At 33.3% G+C, this 16,303-nt stretch overlaps 1 protein-coding gene across 1 annotated transcript in view; it reads right to left on the minus strand.

Annotated features, from left to right (window-relative positions):
• The window catches only part of cfap57 (cilia and flagella associated protein 57), a gene marked incomplete at both ends in the record, with an annotated part of 29,633 nt that extends 13,360 nt beyond the window's left edge, over window positions 1-16,273 (minus strand). Inside the window, 6 exons of the mRNA XM_083892684.1 lie at window positions 11,824-11,963; window positions 12,370-12,522; window positions 12,642-12,816; window positions 14,047-14,306; window positions 14,594-14,907; window positions 16,117-16,273. Coding sequence (XP_083748810.1) covers window positions 11,824-11,963; window positions 12,370-12,522; window positions 12,642-12,816; window positions 14,047-14,306; window positions 14,594-14,907; window positions 16,117-16,273 — 1,199 coding nt within the window. The remainder of the gene's footprint in view (window positions 1-11,823; window positions 11,964-12,369; window positions 12,523-12,641; window positions 12,817-14,046; window positions 14,307-14,593; window positions 14,908-16,116) is intronic.
• Between the last annotated feature and the right edge of the window lie 30 nt (window positions 16,274-16,303).

Below are 16,303 nucleotides of genomic sequence, written 5' to 3' on the forward strand. Positions count from 1 at the left end.
TATACTATGTAGTACGTAATACTATACTATGTCGTCCAAAATGTGACCATTTTTTGAAAAAAAAAATTGGTCCAAAATTTGACAAAAACGACATACTATTTTATGTCGTGCAAAATCGGACTTTTTTTTTTTTTAAATCAGTTTTTTGGTCCAAAACTTGACAAAAACGTCATACTATACTATGTAGTACGTCATACTATGCGATGTCGTCCAAAATGTGACCATTTTTAGAAAAAAAAAATTGGTCCAAAATTTGACAAAAACGACATACTATACTATGTCGTCCAAAATCTGACAATTTTTGTGAAATCAGTTTTTTGGTCCAAAACTTGACAAAAACGTTATACTATACTATGTAGTACGTCATACTATACTATGTCGTCCAAAATGTGACCATTTTTAGAAAAAAAAAATTGGTCCAAAATTTGACAAAAACGACATACTATACTATGTCGTCCAAAATCTGACAATTTTTTTTAAATCAGTTTTTTGGTCCAAAACTTGACAAAAACGTCATACTATACTATGTAGTACGTAATACTATACTATGTCGTCCAAAATGTGACCATTTTTTGAAAAAAAAAATTGGTCCAAAATTTGACAAAAACGACATACTATTTTATGTCGTGCAAAATCGGACTTTTTTTTTTTGAAATCAGTTTTTTGGTCCAAAACTTGACAAAAACGTCATACTATACTATGTAGTACGTCATACTATACGATGTCGTCCAAAATGTGACCATTTTTAGAAAAAAAAAATTGGTCCAAAATTTGACAAAAACGACATACTATACTATGTCGTCCAAAATCTGACAATTTTTGTGAAATCAGTTTTTTGGTCCAAAACTTGACAAAAATTGTATACTATACTATGTAGTACGTCATACTATACTATGTCGTCCAAAATGTGACCATTTTTAGAAAAAAAAAATTGGTCCAAAATTTGACAAAAACGACATACTATACTATGTCGTCCAAAATCTGACAATTTTTTTGAAATCAGTTTTTTGGTCCAAAACTTGACAAAAACGTCATACTATACTATGTAGTACGTCATACTATACTATGTCGTCCAAAATGTGACCTTTTTTTTTTTGATATATTTTTTGGGCCTTTTTGCCTTTGATGATAGTATAATGGAGAGAGACAGGAAACAGGAGGAAGAGAGGTGGGGAATGACACGCAAGAACACCGCTTGATGCAGGATTCGAACCAGAGTCACCTGCAGCAAGATACAGCCTCAGCATATGGGGTAGGTGCTCTACCAACTTAGCCACCGCTTCCCCCCAAATGTATCCATTTTTTGTAAATAAATGTGGTCCAAAATTTGACAAAAACGACATACTATACTATGTAGTACGTCATACTATACTATGTCGTCCAAAATGTGACCATTTTTAGAAAAAAAGAAATTGGTCCAAAATTTGACAAAAACGACATACGTCGTCCAGAATCTGACAATTTTTTTGAAATCAGTTTTTTGGTCCAAAACTTGACAAAAACGTCATACTATACTATGTAGTACGTCATACTATACTATGTCGTCCAAAATGTGACCATTTTTTGAAAAAAAAAATTGGTCCAAAATTTGACAAAAACGACATACTATACTATGTCGTCCAGAATCTGACAATTTTTTTGAAATCAGTTTTTTGGTCCAAAACTTGACAAAAACGTCATACTATACTATGTAGTACGTCATACTATACTATGTCGTCCAAAATGTGACCATTTTTAGAAAAAAAAAATTGGTCCAAAATTTGACAAAAACGACATACTATACTATGTAGTACGTCATACTATACTATGTCGTCCAAAATGTGACCATTTTTAGAAAAAAAAAAATTGGTCCAAAATTTGACAAAAACGACATACTATACTATGTAGTACGTCATACTATACTATGTCGTCCAAAATGTGACCATTTTTAGAAAAAAAAAATTGGTCCAAAACTTGACAAAAACGTCATACTATACTATGTAGTACGTCATACTATACTATGTTGTCCAAAATGTGACCATTTTTTGAAAAAAAGAAATTGGTCCAAAATTTGACAAAAACGACAAACTATACTATGTCGTCCAAAATCTGACAATTTTTTTGAAATCAGTTTTTTGGTCCAAAACTTGACAAAAACGTTATACTATACTATGTAGTACGTCATACTATACTATGTCGTCCAAAATGTGACCATTTTTAGAAAAAAAAAATTGGTCCAAAATTTGACAAAAACGACATACTATACTATGTCGTCCAGAATCTGACAATTTTTTTGAAATCAGTTTTTTGGTCCAAAACTTGACAAAAACGTCATACTCTACTATGTAATACGTCATACTATACTATGTCATCCAAAATGTGACCATTTTTTGAAAAAAAAAATTGGTCCAAAATTTGACAAAAACGACATACTATACTATGTCGTCCAAAATCTGAAATTTTTTTTGAAATCAGTTTTTTGGTCCAAAACTTGACAAAAACGTTAAACTATACTATGTAGTACGTCATACTATACTATGTCGTCCAAAATGTGACCATTTTTAGAAAAAAAAAATTGGTCCAAAATTTGACAAAAACGACATACTATACTATGTCGTCCAGAATCTGACAATTTTGTTTGAAATCAGTTTTTTGGTCCAAAACTTGACAAAAACGTCATACTCTACTATGTAGTACGTCATACTATACTATGTCATCCAAAATGTGACCATTTTTTGGAAAAAAAAATTGGTCCAAAATTTGACAAAAACGACATACTATACTATGTCGTCCAAAATCTGACAATTTTTTTTAAATCAGTTTTTTGGTCCAAAACTTGACAAAAACGTCATACTCTACTATGTAGTACGTCATACTATACTATGTCGTCCAAAATGTGACCTTTTTTAGAACAAAAAAATTAATCCAAAATTTGACAAAAACAACATACTATACTATGTCGTCCAAAATCTGACAATTTTTTTGAAATCAGTTTTTTGGTCCAAAACTTGACAAAAACGTCATACTATACTATGTAGTACGTCATACTATACTATGTCGTCCAAAATGTGACCATTTTTAGAAAAAAAAAATTGGTCCAAAATTTGACAAAAACGACATACTATACTATGTCGTCCAAAATCTGACAATTTTTTTGAAATCAGCTTTTTGGTCCAAAACTTGACAAAACGTCATACTATACTATGTAGTACGTCATACTATACTATGTCGTCCAAAATGTGACCTTTTTTAGAAAAAAACAATTGGTCCAAAATTTGACAAAAACAACATACTATACTATGTCGTCCAAAATCTGACAATTTTTTTGAAATCAGTTTTTTGGTCCAAAACTTGACAAAAACGTCATACTATACTATGTAGTACGTCATACTATACTATGTCGTCCAAAATGTGACCTTTTTTTTTTTGATATATTTTTTGGGCCTTTTTGCCTTTGATGATAGTATAATGGAGAGAGACAGGAAACAGGAGGAAGAGAGGTGGGGAATGACACGCAAGAACACCGCTTGATGCAGGATTCGAACCAGAGTCACCTGCAGCAAGATACAGCCTCAGCATAGGGGGCAGGTGCTCTACCAACTTAGCCACCGCTTCCCCCAAGTGTAACCATTTTTTGTAAATAAATGTGGTCCAAAATTTGACAAAAACGACATACTATACTATGTCGTCCAAAATCTGACAATTTTTTTGAAATCAGTTTTTTGGTCCAAAACTTGACAAAAACGTCATACTCTACTATGTAGTACGTCATACTATACGATGTCGTCCAAAATGTGACCATTTTTAGAAAAAAAAAATTGGTCCAAAATTTGACAAAAACGACATACTATACTATGTCGTCCAAAATCTGACAATTTTTGTGAAATCAGTTTTTTGGTCCAAAACTTGACAAAACGTCATACTATACTATGTAGTACGTCATACTATACTATGTCGTCCAAAATGTGACCATTTTTTGAAAAAAAGAAATTGGTCCAAAATTTGACAAAAACGTCATACTATACTATGTAGTACGTCATACTATACTATGTCGTCCAAAATGTGACCATTTTTAGAAAAAAAAATTGGTCCAAAATTTGACAAAAACGACATACTATACTATGTCGTCCAAAATCTGACAATTTTTTTGAAATCAGTTTTTTGGTCCAAAACTTGACAAAACGTCATACTATACTATGTAGTACGTCATACTATACTATGTCGTCCAAAATGTGACCTTTTTTAGAAAAAAACAATTGGTCCAAAATTTGACAAAAACAACATACTATACTATGTCGTCCAAAATCTGACAATTTTTTTGAAATCAGTTTTTTGGTCCAAAACTTGACAAAAACGTCATACTATACTATGTAGTACGTCATACTATACTATGTCGTCCAAAATGTGACCTTTTTTTTTTTGATATATTTTTTGGGCCTTTTTGCCTTTGATGATAGTATAATGGAGAGAGACAGGAAACAGGAGGAAGAGAGGTGGGGAATGACACGCAAGAACACCGCTTGATGCAGGATTCGAACCAGAGTCACCTGCAGCAAGATACAGCCTCAGCATATGGGGCAGGTGCTCTACCAACTTAGCCACCGCTTCCCCCAAGTGTAACCATTTTTTGTAAATAAATGTGGTCCAAAATTTGACAAAAACGACATACTATACTATGTCGTCCAAAATCTGACAATTTTTTTGAAATCAGTTTTTTGGTCCAAAACTTGACAAAAACGTCATACTCTACTATGTAGTACGTCATACTATACGATGTCGTCCAAAATGTGACCATTTTTAGAAAAAAAAAATTGGTCCAAAATTTGACAAAAACGACATACTATACTATGTCGTCCAAAATCTGACAATTTTTGTGAAATCAGTTTTTTGGTCCAAAACTTGACAAAACGTCATACTATACTATGTAGTACGTCATACTATACTATGTCGTCCAAAATGTGACCATTTTTTGAAAAAAAGAAATTGGTCCAAAATTTGACAAAAACGTCATACTATACTATGTAGTACGTCATACTATACTATGTCGTCCAAAATGTGACCATTTTTAGAAAAAAAAATTGGTCCAAAATTTGACAAAAACGACATACTATACTATGTCGTCCAAAATCTGACAATTTTTTTGAAATCAGTTTTTTGGTCCAAAACTTGACAAAACGTCATACTATACTATGTAGTACGTCATACTATACTATGTCGTCCAAAATGTGACCTTTTTTAGAAAAAAACAATTGGTCCAAAATTTGACAAAAACAACATACTATACTATGTCGTCCAAAATCTGACAATTTTTTTGAAATCAGTTTTTTGGTCCAAAACTTGACAAAAACGTCATACTATACTATGTAGTACGTCATACTATACTATGTCGTCCAAAATGTGACCTTTTTTTTTTTGATATATTTTTTGGGCCTTTTTGCCTTTGATGATAGTATAATGGAGAGAGACAGGAAACAGGAGGAAGAGAGGTGGGGAATGACACGCAAGAACACCGCTTGATGCAGGATTCGAACCAGAGTCACCTGCAGCAAGATACAGCCTCAGCATATGGGGCAGGTGCTCTACCAACTTAGCCACCGCTTCCCCCAAGTGTAACCATTTTTTGTAAATAAATGTGGTCCAAAATTTGACAAAAACGACATACTATACTATGTCGTCCAAAATCTGACAATTTTTTTTAAATCAGTTTTTTGGTCCAAAACTTGACAAAAACGTCATACTCTACTATGTAGTACGTCATACTATACGATGTCGTCCAAAATGTGACCATTTTTAGAAAAAAAAAATTGGTCCAAAATTTGACAAAAACGACATACTATACTATGTCGTCCAAAATCTGACAATTTTTGTGAAATCAGTTTTTTGGTCCAAAACTTGACAGAAACGTTATACTATACTATGTAGTACGTCATACTATACTATGTCGTCCAATATGTGACCATTTTTAGAAAAAAAAAATTGGTCCAAAATTTGACAAAAACGACATACTATACTATGTCGTCCAAAATCTGACAATTTTTTTTAAATCAGTTTTTTGGTCCAAAACTTGACAAAAACGTTACACTATACTATGTAGTAAGTCATACTATACTATGTCGTCCAAAATGTGACCATTTTTTAAAAAAGAAAATTGGTCCAAAATTTGACAAAAACGACATACTATATACTATGTCGTCCAAAATCTGACAATTTTTTTGAAATCAGTTTTTTGGTCCAAAACTTGACAAAAACGTTATACTATACTATGTAGTACGTCATACTATACTATGTCTTCCAAAATGTGACCATTTTTAGAACAAAAAAATTGGTCCAAAATTTGACAAAAACGACATACTATACTATGTCGTCCAAAATCTGACAATTTTTTTGAAATCAGTTTTTTGGTCCAAAACTTGACAAAACGTCATACTATACTATGTAGTACGTCATACTATACTATGTCGTCCAAAATGTGACCTTTTTTAGAACAAAAAAATTGGTCCAAAATTTGACAAAAACAACAAACTATACTATGTCGTCCAAAATCTGACAATTTTTTTGAAATCAGTTTTTTGGTCCAAAACTTGACAAAAACGTCATACTATACTATGTAATACGTCATACTATACTATGTCGTCCAAAATGTGACCATTTTTTGAAAAAAAGAAATTGGTCCAAAATTTGACAAAAACGACATATGTCGTCCAAAATCTGACAATTTTTTTGAAATCAGTTTTTTGGTCCAAAACTTGACAAAAACGTCATACTATACTATGTAGTACGTCATACTATACTATGTCGTCCAAAATGTGACCATTTTTAGAAAAAAAGAATTGGTCCAAAACTTGACAAAAACGTCATACTATACTATGTAGTACGTCATACTATACTATGTCGTCCAGAATCTGACAATTTTTTTTAAATCAGTTTTTTGGTCCAAAACTTGACAAAAACGTCATACTATACTATGTAGTACGTCATACTATACTGTCGTCCAAAATGTGACCATTTTTTGAAAAAAAAAATTGGTCCAAAATTTGACAAAAACGACATACTATACTATGTCGTCCAGAATCTGACAATTTTTTTGAAATCAGTTTTTTGGTCCAAAACTTGACAAAACGTTACACTATACTATGTAGTACGTCATACTATACTATGTCGTCCAAAATGTGACCATTTTTTGAAAAAAAAAATTGGTTCAAAATTTGACAAAAACGACATACTATACTATGTAGTACGTCATACTATACGATGTCGTTCAAAATGTGACCATTTTTTGAAAAAAAGAATTGGTCCAAAATTTGACAAAAACGACATACTATACAATGTCGTCCAGAATCTGACAATTTTTTTGAAATCAGTTTTTTGGTCCAAAACTTGACAAAAACGTTATACTATACTATGTAGTACGTCATACTATACTATGTCGTCCAAAATGTGACCATTTTTTGAAAAAAAGAAATTGGTCCAAAATTTGACAAAAACGACATACTATACTATGTAGTACGTCATACTATACTATGTCGTCCAAAATGTGACAATTTTTTGAAATCAGTTTTTTGGTCCAAAACTTGACAAAACGTCATACTATACTATGTAGTACGTCATACTATACTATGTCGTCCAAAATGTGACAATTTTTTTGAAATCAGTTTTTTGGTCCAAAACTTGACAAAACGTCATACTATACTATGTAGTACGTCATACTATACTATGTCGTCCAAAATGTGACCTTTTTTAGAACAAAAAAATTGGTCCAAAATTTGACAAAAACAACAAACTATACTATGTCGTCCAAAATCTGACAATTTTTTTGAAATCAGTTTTTTGGTCCAAAACTTGACAAAAACGTCATACTATACTATGTAATACGTCATACTATACTATGTCGTCCAAAATGTGACCATTTTTTGAAAAAAAGAAATTGGTCCAAAATTTGACAAAAACGACATATGTCGTCCAAAATCTGACAATTTTTTTGAAATCAGTTTTTTGGTCCAAAACTTGACAAAAACGTCATACTATACTATGTAGTACGTCATACTATACTATGTCGTCCAAAATGTGACCATTTTTAGAAAAAAAGAATTGGTCCAAAACTTGACAAAAACGTCATACTATACTATGTAGTACGTCATACTATACTATGTCGTCCAGAATCTGACAATTTTTTTTAAATCAGTTTTTTGGTCCAAAACTTGACAAAAACGTCATACTATACTATGTAGTACGTCATACTATACTGTAGTCCAAAATGTGACCATTTTTTGAAAAAAAAAATTGGTCCAAAATTTGACAAAAACGACATACTATACTATGTAGTACGTCATACTATACGATGTCGTTCAAAATGTGACCATTTTTTGAAAAAAAGAATTGGTCCAAAATTTGACAAAAACGACATACTATACAATGTCGTCCAGAATCTGACAATTTTTTTGAAATCAGTTTTTTGGTCCAAAACTTGACAAAAACGTTATACTATACTATGTAGTACGTCATACTATACTATGTCGTCCAAAATGTGACCATTTTTTGAAAAAAAGAAATTGGTCCAAAATTTGACAAAAACGACATACTATACTATGTAGTACGTCATACTATACTATGTCGTCCAAAATGTGACAATTTTTTGAAAAAAAAAATTGGTCCAAAATTTGACAAAAACGACATACTATACTATGTCGCCCAGAATCTGACAATTTTTTTGAAATCAGTTTTTTGGTCCAAAACTTGACAAAAACGTCATACTCTACTATGTAGTACGTCATACTATACTATGTCGTCCAAAATGTGACCATTTTTAGAAAAAAAAAATTGGTCCAAAATTTGACAAAAAGACATACTATACTATGTTGTCCAAAATCTGACAATTTTTTTGAAATCAGTTTTTTGGTCCAAAACTTGACAAAAACGTCATACTATACTATGTAGTACGTCATACTATACTATGTCGTCCAAAATGTGACCATTTTTTTTTAATATATTTTTTGGGCCTTTTTGCCTTTGATGATAGTATAATGGAGAGAGACAGGAAACAGGAGGAAGAGAGGTGGGGAATGAGACGCAAAAAGACCGCTTGATGCAGGATTTGAACCAGAGTCACCTGCAGCAAGATACAGCCTCAGCATATGGGGCAGGTGCTCTACCAACTTAGCCACCACTTCCCCCCAAGTGTAACCATTTTTTGTAAATAAATGTGGTCCAAAATCTGACAATTTTTTTGAAATCAGTTTTTTGGTCCAAAACTTGACAAAAACGTCATACTATACTATGTAGTACGTCATACTATACTATGTTGTCCAAAATGTGACCATTTTTTGAAAAAAAAAATTGGTCCAAAATTTGACAAAAACGACATATGTCGTGCAAAATCTGACAATTTTTTTGAAATCAGTTTTTTGGTCCAAAACTTGAGAAAAACGTCATACTCTACTATGTAGTACGCCATACTATACTATGTCGTCCAAAATGTGACAATTTTTTGAATAAAAAAGTTTTGGTCCAAAATTTGACAAGAACGTCATACTATACTATGGTTTCCAAAATCTGTCAATTTTTTTGAAAAACATATTTTTGGTCCAAAACTTGACAAAAACGTCATACTATACTATGTAGTACGTCATACTATACTATGTCGTCCAAAATTTGACCAATTTCTAAAAAAAAAAATTTGGTCCAAAATTGACAAAAACTTCATACTATACTATGTTGTCCAAAATCTGACAATTTTTTTGAAAAACTTTTTTTGGTCCAAAACTTCACAAAAACGTCATACTATACTATGTAGTACGTCATACTATACCATGTTTTCCAAAATGTGACAATTTTTTGAAAAAAAAAATGTTTGTCCTAAATTTGACAAAAAACAACATTCTATACTATGTCGTCCAAAGTTTTGGTCCAAAATTTGACATTCAAACATTCTTGAACATTTTTTTTTGGTCCATAATTTGACAAAAACATTGTACCATATTCAATGCTGCTTTTGTCCACAGCAACTTACATTGATCAATGCACACTAAGTATTAACTGAACTGCCTTGTACAGGAATTGAACCCCAGTCCTCCACAACAAAGTCTGTGGACAATACTGCTGAGCTGTACCAGCTGCTGCGATCTCAAGCATGTTGTCCCATTTTTGACCAAAAAGTCATACCATGTCATCCAAAATTTAACTATACTATGTAGTACGTCATACTATACTATGTCGTCCAAAATGTGACCATTTTTTTAATAAAAAAGTTTTGGTCCAAAATTTGACAAAAACGTCATACTATACTATGTCGTCCAAAATCTGACAATTTTTTTTAAAACAGTTTTTTGGTCCAAAACTTGACAAAAACGTCATACAATACTATGTAGTACGTCATACTATACTATGTTTTCCAAAATGTGAACATTTTTTGAAAAAAAACGTTGGTCCTTACTTTGACAAAAAACAACACACTATACTATGTCGTCCAAAATTTTGGTCCAAAATTTGACAAAAACGTCATACTATATACTATGTCGTCCAAAATATGACTAATTTTTTTGAAAAACATTTCTTTTGGTCCAAAATTTGACAAAAACGACATACTATACTATGTCATCCAAAATTTGAAAAACATTTAACTATACTATGTTGTCCATAATTTGAAAACATTTTTGAAAAAAAAATGTTGGTCCAAAATTTGACAAAAATGTCATACTATACTGTCGTCCAAAATTTGACCAAAAAGTTAAAGTATAGTATGTCGTTCAAAATTTGACCAAAAAGTCATAGTTTTGTTTTGGTTTTTTGAGAAAGTAACACATAAAAACACTGTATTTTCGTGAAATGTATTAATTCACAAAGATTTACAGTATATTTATCATTTTTACAGATTGTTTTGGACTCCGCCTCGAAGCGCTTTGCTCAATCAGACGAGATATAAATGTAAATGTGCAGCTCAAACATAGTACATCTGAAATAAATAGTTTTGTTCACTACAACATTGCAATTACATTTATCTCACATTCAGATATCATCTTAAACCAGTGCAGTGGTAATCCAGCGGCTCAGAGATTAAGACAGAATTACGATCGACTGTTCAGCCACTATTACGTGAACTGTAGTTGTGAAGCTTTAAATTTAGTTGTCTGAAACAGGAAGTAACCATATTTGGGAGAGCGGGGGTGGAGCGTAACTAAGACCTCCACCTGCAAACATGCACCTTTTTTACAACCAGTGTTCTCCAAACTTTCCACATGGGGGCCCACTTTTTAAAGATGGCAAACCAACGTGACACAAAATCAATCGTTCAATCTCACAAAAACGTGTGCGTTAAATGTTTGGTATTTTGGATAAAACTTCATTTTTATAACTTAATGAGACAAAAAACTTTTAGTTTCGTAAGCTGTCCAAAATGAGACAAAGAAAAGTCCAAAAGGACGACATAAGGACACAGTGGACTTACAATCCTAATTGTAAATTGTAAAAGTGAAAAGACAATAACCGATTACTGTCCATGTCAATTTGTGAGTGTGCTCTTGAATGTGCATGGATTATGGTTTGCCCGATGTTTGCTATTATTTGGGTTCAAAACACTTCAGTCTGCGCGCCTTAAAATGTCAAAAAAATGTTTTTTTGAACAACACAATTTCCTAGATTCATTTTTAATGTTGGCATCCCAGAACTGTAAGAACTCTAAAATGATTCCCTTTCTTTCTTTCTTTCTTTCTTTCTTTCTTTCTTTCTTTCTTTCTTTCTTTCTTTCTTTCTTTCTTTCTTTCTTTCTTTCTTTCTTTCTTTCTTTCCAAAGAGAAGGATGATATAAAATAGAGTAACCCACAGGACTTGGGGGTAATCTTATCTCCTTACTTTGTCTCGTAGTTCCAGATGCGAACGGAGCGATCCAGAGAGCTGGTGGCTGCGAGGGGCTTCCAAAGGCAGATGGACAAACCAGTGATGGACTTGCAGTGGAAGGACTGGGACAGAAACTCAAAGTGTGGCTGTTCTTCCTAAAAAAACAACACACTTACATGATGAGTCACATGTCAAGGTCACTACAATGATCTAGAAAATATCAGCCGCTGAAAGCCAGTGTAGGGGAAGTAATGTATGTGTGTGTAAGAAATGTAAGTGGATGAAGGAACACAATGAATGCATTTTTTGCTGAACATATGAAGCTGCATGTAAATACAATGGCATGGCCTTGCAAATGGCATGCAAAGAGCTGCACTGGCAGGAGCCTCATGCTTCAGTTGATGAAATATGAGATTTGAGGTTTGTCAGCCACCAAACTACAAACTTCTTATTTTACAAAACTATAAGAAGCTTTTCAAAAGTGAAAACGCTAAAGCAGGATTTATACCACACTTCATCCAACCCCTACAGTGGTGATTCCAGTGGAGGTAACCGTACTACCTTGCTGATGTCCACAGAAGACAGGCTGATGCTGTACAACTGTCCTTGGTCTGTGCTGATGGCTAGGGTCTCCTCTGCTGGACTGATGCACATGGTGTCAACCTCCGGTCTCTCAGCTGTGGTCACCTCATCGCTGTGTGGGTCTGGAGGAATCTGTTGGAGAAGTATTTCACTATGTGTCCTCTCTGATACGTCTACATCTGTACATCTATACTGTGTGCGTAATTTGGGAGTGAGTGATTCCTAGACAGTGTCACAGCAAAAACTTTTACCGTAATCTCCCTGCTCCTCCTGTAACTGTCCTCCTCTGTCTTTTCAAAAAGACACACAGCGCCCAGACCCACTGAGCACACAAAGCCCTTTGAATACGACAGAATGGCTGTAATGCGAGAGGCAGTGAGTGATTTATCCATGTCAGGGTCTTTGATCATCCTTGTCCCAATTTGCCTGCACAGTTAAAAAAAAAAGAAATGCGTTAGACACAGCAAAACTTTTACTGCTTTGTGTTGTTTTTTTCTCCACCATTTGTCACTAGGTCAAAAACAAGGGGGATTATCATCACTGTGAAGAATAGAATTTCTTCAGTTTTGATAAATTGCTACTTTATTTCATGTATCAATGTATCATCCTTTATCCCTGAAAACTGGGTTCTCAAACTCCCGGCCTCATCGGCCCTTCCTGACCACACTCAGTGGCCCCCAGGGCATTTGAGTTTGAGACCCCTGCCTTACAGGATGTCTGGCATATGTACGCTGCAGCAGTGTCAGTATAGGACTGGAGCATAATGTTCTCCTTATTATATAATTATATTTTTGAAATATTTATTTTGGTCCAAAATTTGACAAAAACATCATAGTATACTATGTCATCCAAAATTTGACTTTAAAAAAAATGTTTTGGCTGCAAATATTGACAAAAACATCATACTATACTATGTTGTCCAAAATTGGACAATTAAAAGAAAGAAATAAAATAAATTTTGTCCAAAATTTGACAAAAACGTCATACTATACTTTGTCATCCAAAATTTGACTTTTTAAAAAAAAGAAAATTTTGGTTGCAAAATTTGACAAAAACGCCATACTGTACTGTCGTCCAAAATTTGCAATGGTTTTTCTAAACATTTTTGGTCCAAAATTTGACAAAACGTCATACTATACTATGTTGTCCAAAATGTGACTTTTTTTAAACATTTATTTTAGTCCAAAATTTGACAAAAACGTCATACCATACTATGTTGTCCAAAATTGGACAATGTTTTTTAAAAAAACATTTTAGGTGCAAAATTTTACAAAAACGTCATACTATACGATGTTTTTGGAAAAAAAAATTGGTCCAAAATTTGACAAACGTCATACTATAGTATGTCATCCAACATTTTTGTATATTTTTGAAATATTTATTTTGGTCCAAAATTTGACAAAAACATCATACTATACTACGTCATCCAAAATTTGACTTAAAAAAAAAATGTTGTCCAAAATGTGACAATTTTTTTTCGAAAAAGTTTTTGGTCCAAAATTTGACAAAAAAAGTCATACCAATCTATGTCAACCAAAATTTGACAAATAAAAAAATCCTCTTTTGACTCGGACAAACAAAGGTGTTACAACCAGAAACACTTGACACAGCCAGGTTGTAACATATTTATATATAATGGCTGCCCTAAAATAGGACCTGTCTGGCTGCTCGTGCAAAGCCTTAGAAGATGTGTTGATCTCTCTCCGCAGGTCTCCAGACTCAAACACCAGCAGCCTGCCAGTGTCCGTCCCTGCCACCACCCGCTCTGCCGTCATCCATGTATGACACAGGAAGCTGATTGACTCCACCTTTGGGAAGCTGCTCTGTTTCAGGGCTCCCTCTGTGTAGCGGAACAGCTTGAACACGCCAGTTCCGCTCACACACAGCTGCATGTTGTTGTATGGGTTGAAGCTGACCTGATGAAAACATACAACATGCTGTTAAATTACAGGATTGTGACAGTGAAGTTATTTGTTATTTGTCGGACCCTTATTGTTAAGTGTAAACATGTATTCCTTCGGGAACTTTTTTTTAAAATTTCCTCATTCAGGAAAAACTTTCCTAAAAAACATTTCGGAAAAAAATAAGCAAAATATTTTTTTTTTTTTTTTGGTAAGTTTGGTAACTATGCTCCCAGCTAATAACTGAACATAACACGCATGAGGTACATGTAACAGTATGCTCCACTGCATTAAGGTCTTACCTGGGTGACAGGGTTGTTTGAGTTACTGGTTTTCACTGATGCCAGGACTTTCTGCTTTTCCCATAGCCACAAGACCAATGTCCACTCTGGGTCTCCTGATTGGCCGATTAGATACTTGGAATCCGGGGAGAAAGCCATGCATACAAACTCTCCAACAGGGATATCTCCTGCGGTCACAACTTTCCTCTTCCTGCCCTGCTCGTGCTGCAGGTCAAACACTGTTATGGTGGCCTTCTCACCACGCTCCGACACTGCCAAGTAACGTCGGTTAGCACTGATGGCCAAAGCTTGCATGTCCTTGCTTTTCTCTGAGCCTGCAGAGCAAAACAGATACACCAACAGGAGTGAAATCGACATGATTTCAAGCGAGAAAATATCTAGAGAAAAGGGCTGTTAGTATGTGCCAATCTTTTAAAAAAATTTTGAAGTTCCTTTTTTTTGGTGTCGTCCAAAATTCGAAAACATTAAAAACAAACCAAAAAAAATTGGTCCAAAATTTGACAAAAATGTCATACTATAGCAGATCGTCCAAAATTAGAACATTTTTGGGAAAAAACATTGTTGGTCCAAAATTTTAGAAAAAAGTCATATTATAGTATGTTGTCCAAAATTTGACAATTTGTTTGAAAAAATTATTTTTGTTCCAAAATTTGACAAAAACATCACATGTTGTCCAAAATGTGAAACAAAATGTTAACAATGTTTTTATTGGTCCAAAATGTCATACTAAAAAAATCATAAAATTTGACAATTTTTTGGGGAAAAAAATTACTACTGATCATTTTCATAAGAGATAAATCTATCAGTACTTTTTTTGGTTAATCATGTAATCAAATGGTCCATAAACTGTAGTTGTTCTCAAATCACAAACCAAATGATTCAGTTTTAATGATTTGGTTATGATGTTGAAAACAAAAATATTCACTGAAAATGTGTTAATTCTTTCAAAAAATAATCATATAATTAATAATTGATTAACCAAGTAATTGTTTCAGCTCTAAACCATAAATATACACCTGGGAAAATGAGTCAAATACCTCAGGAAAAGAGGAAAATACATGTGAAAATTCACCACTATATTAAAGATAGAACAAAGTGATTCTCAATCAAAACTGGAAGCTCAGTTTGAATGTATAGGAAGGTTAATATGATGTCATTTCATTCACCATAACTACTCACAACAAACCCAGTTATTGGAGGTAATGTGGGGGGAAAACTACAGGTCAAACTACAGATCATTATTTAATACAGTAAAAGGTATATCTGAGAAAGCAAAACAGTGGCCAAAGACAGTGAAAGACATATATTAGATGATTTACAAGATCAACAAGAATGAAAAGTTGCTGAGATAAAAAGATGTAAAAGACTGGCCTCGTTTAAACGTAAATCATTTAATCCAGAATATTTCAATGAAATATCACAGCATACATTTTATTTATTTATTTATTTATTTGTCTTGTTGTTTGATTTGTTTACTACTCATTCATTCACTCGTTTGTTCGGTTTAGGATGACTTTTCTTACCTGGAATGAACCTCTGACATCTTTGCACCGTGTTGTAACACACGACGTTGTTTCCACACGGAAACACCACGGTTTGCTCGTCGAAGAAACACAAATTATTCGTCACACCTGTTCGTAGACCAAAGCTGAAATGGGACTGAGCGACGACAGTCGTCATTTTCCACTCTAGTTACTATTATTCAAAGCC

This window comes from Microchirus variegatus (assembly GCF_963457635.1).
Source record: "Microchirus variegatus genome assembly, chromosome: 7".
Taxonomy (NCBI): Eukaryota; Metazoa; Chordata; class Actinopteri; order Pleuronectiformes; family Soleidae; genus Microchirus; species Microchirus variegatus.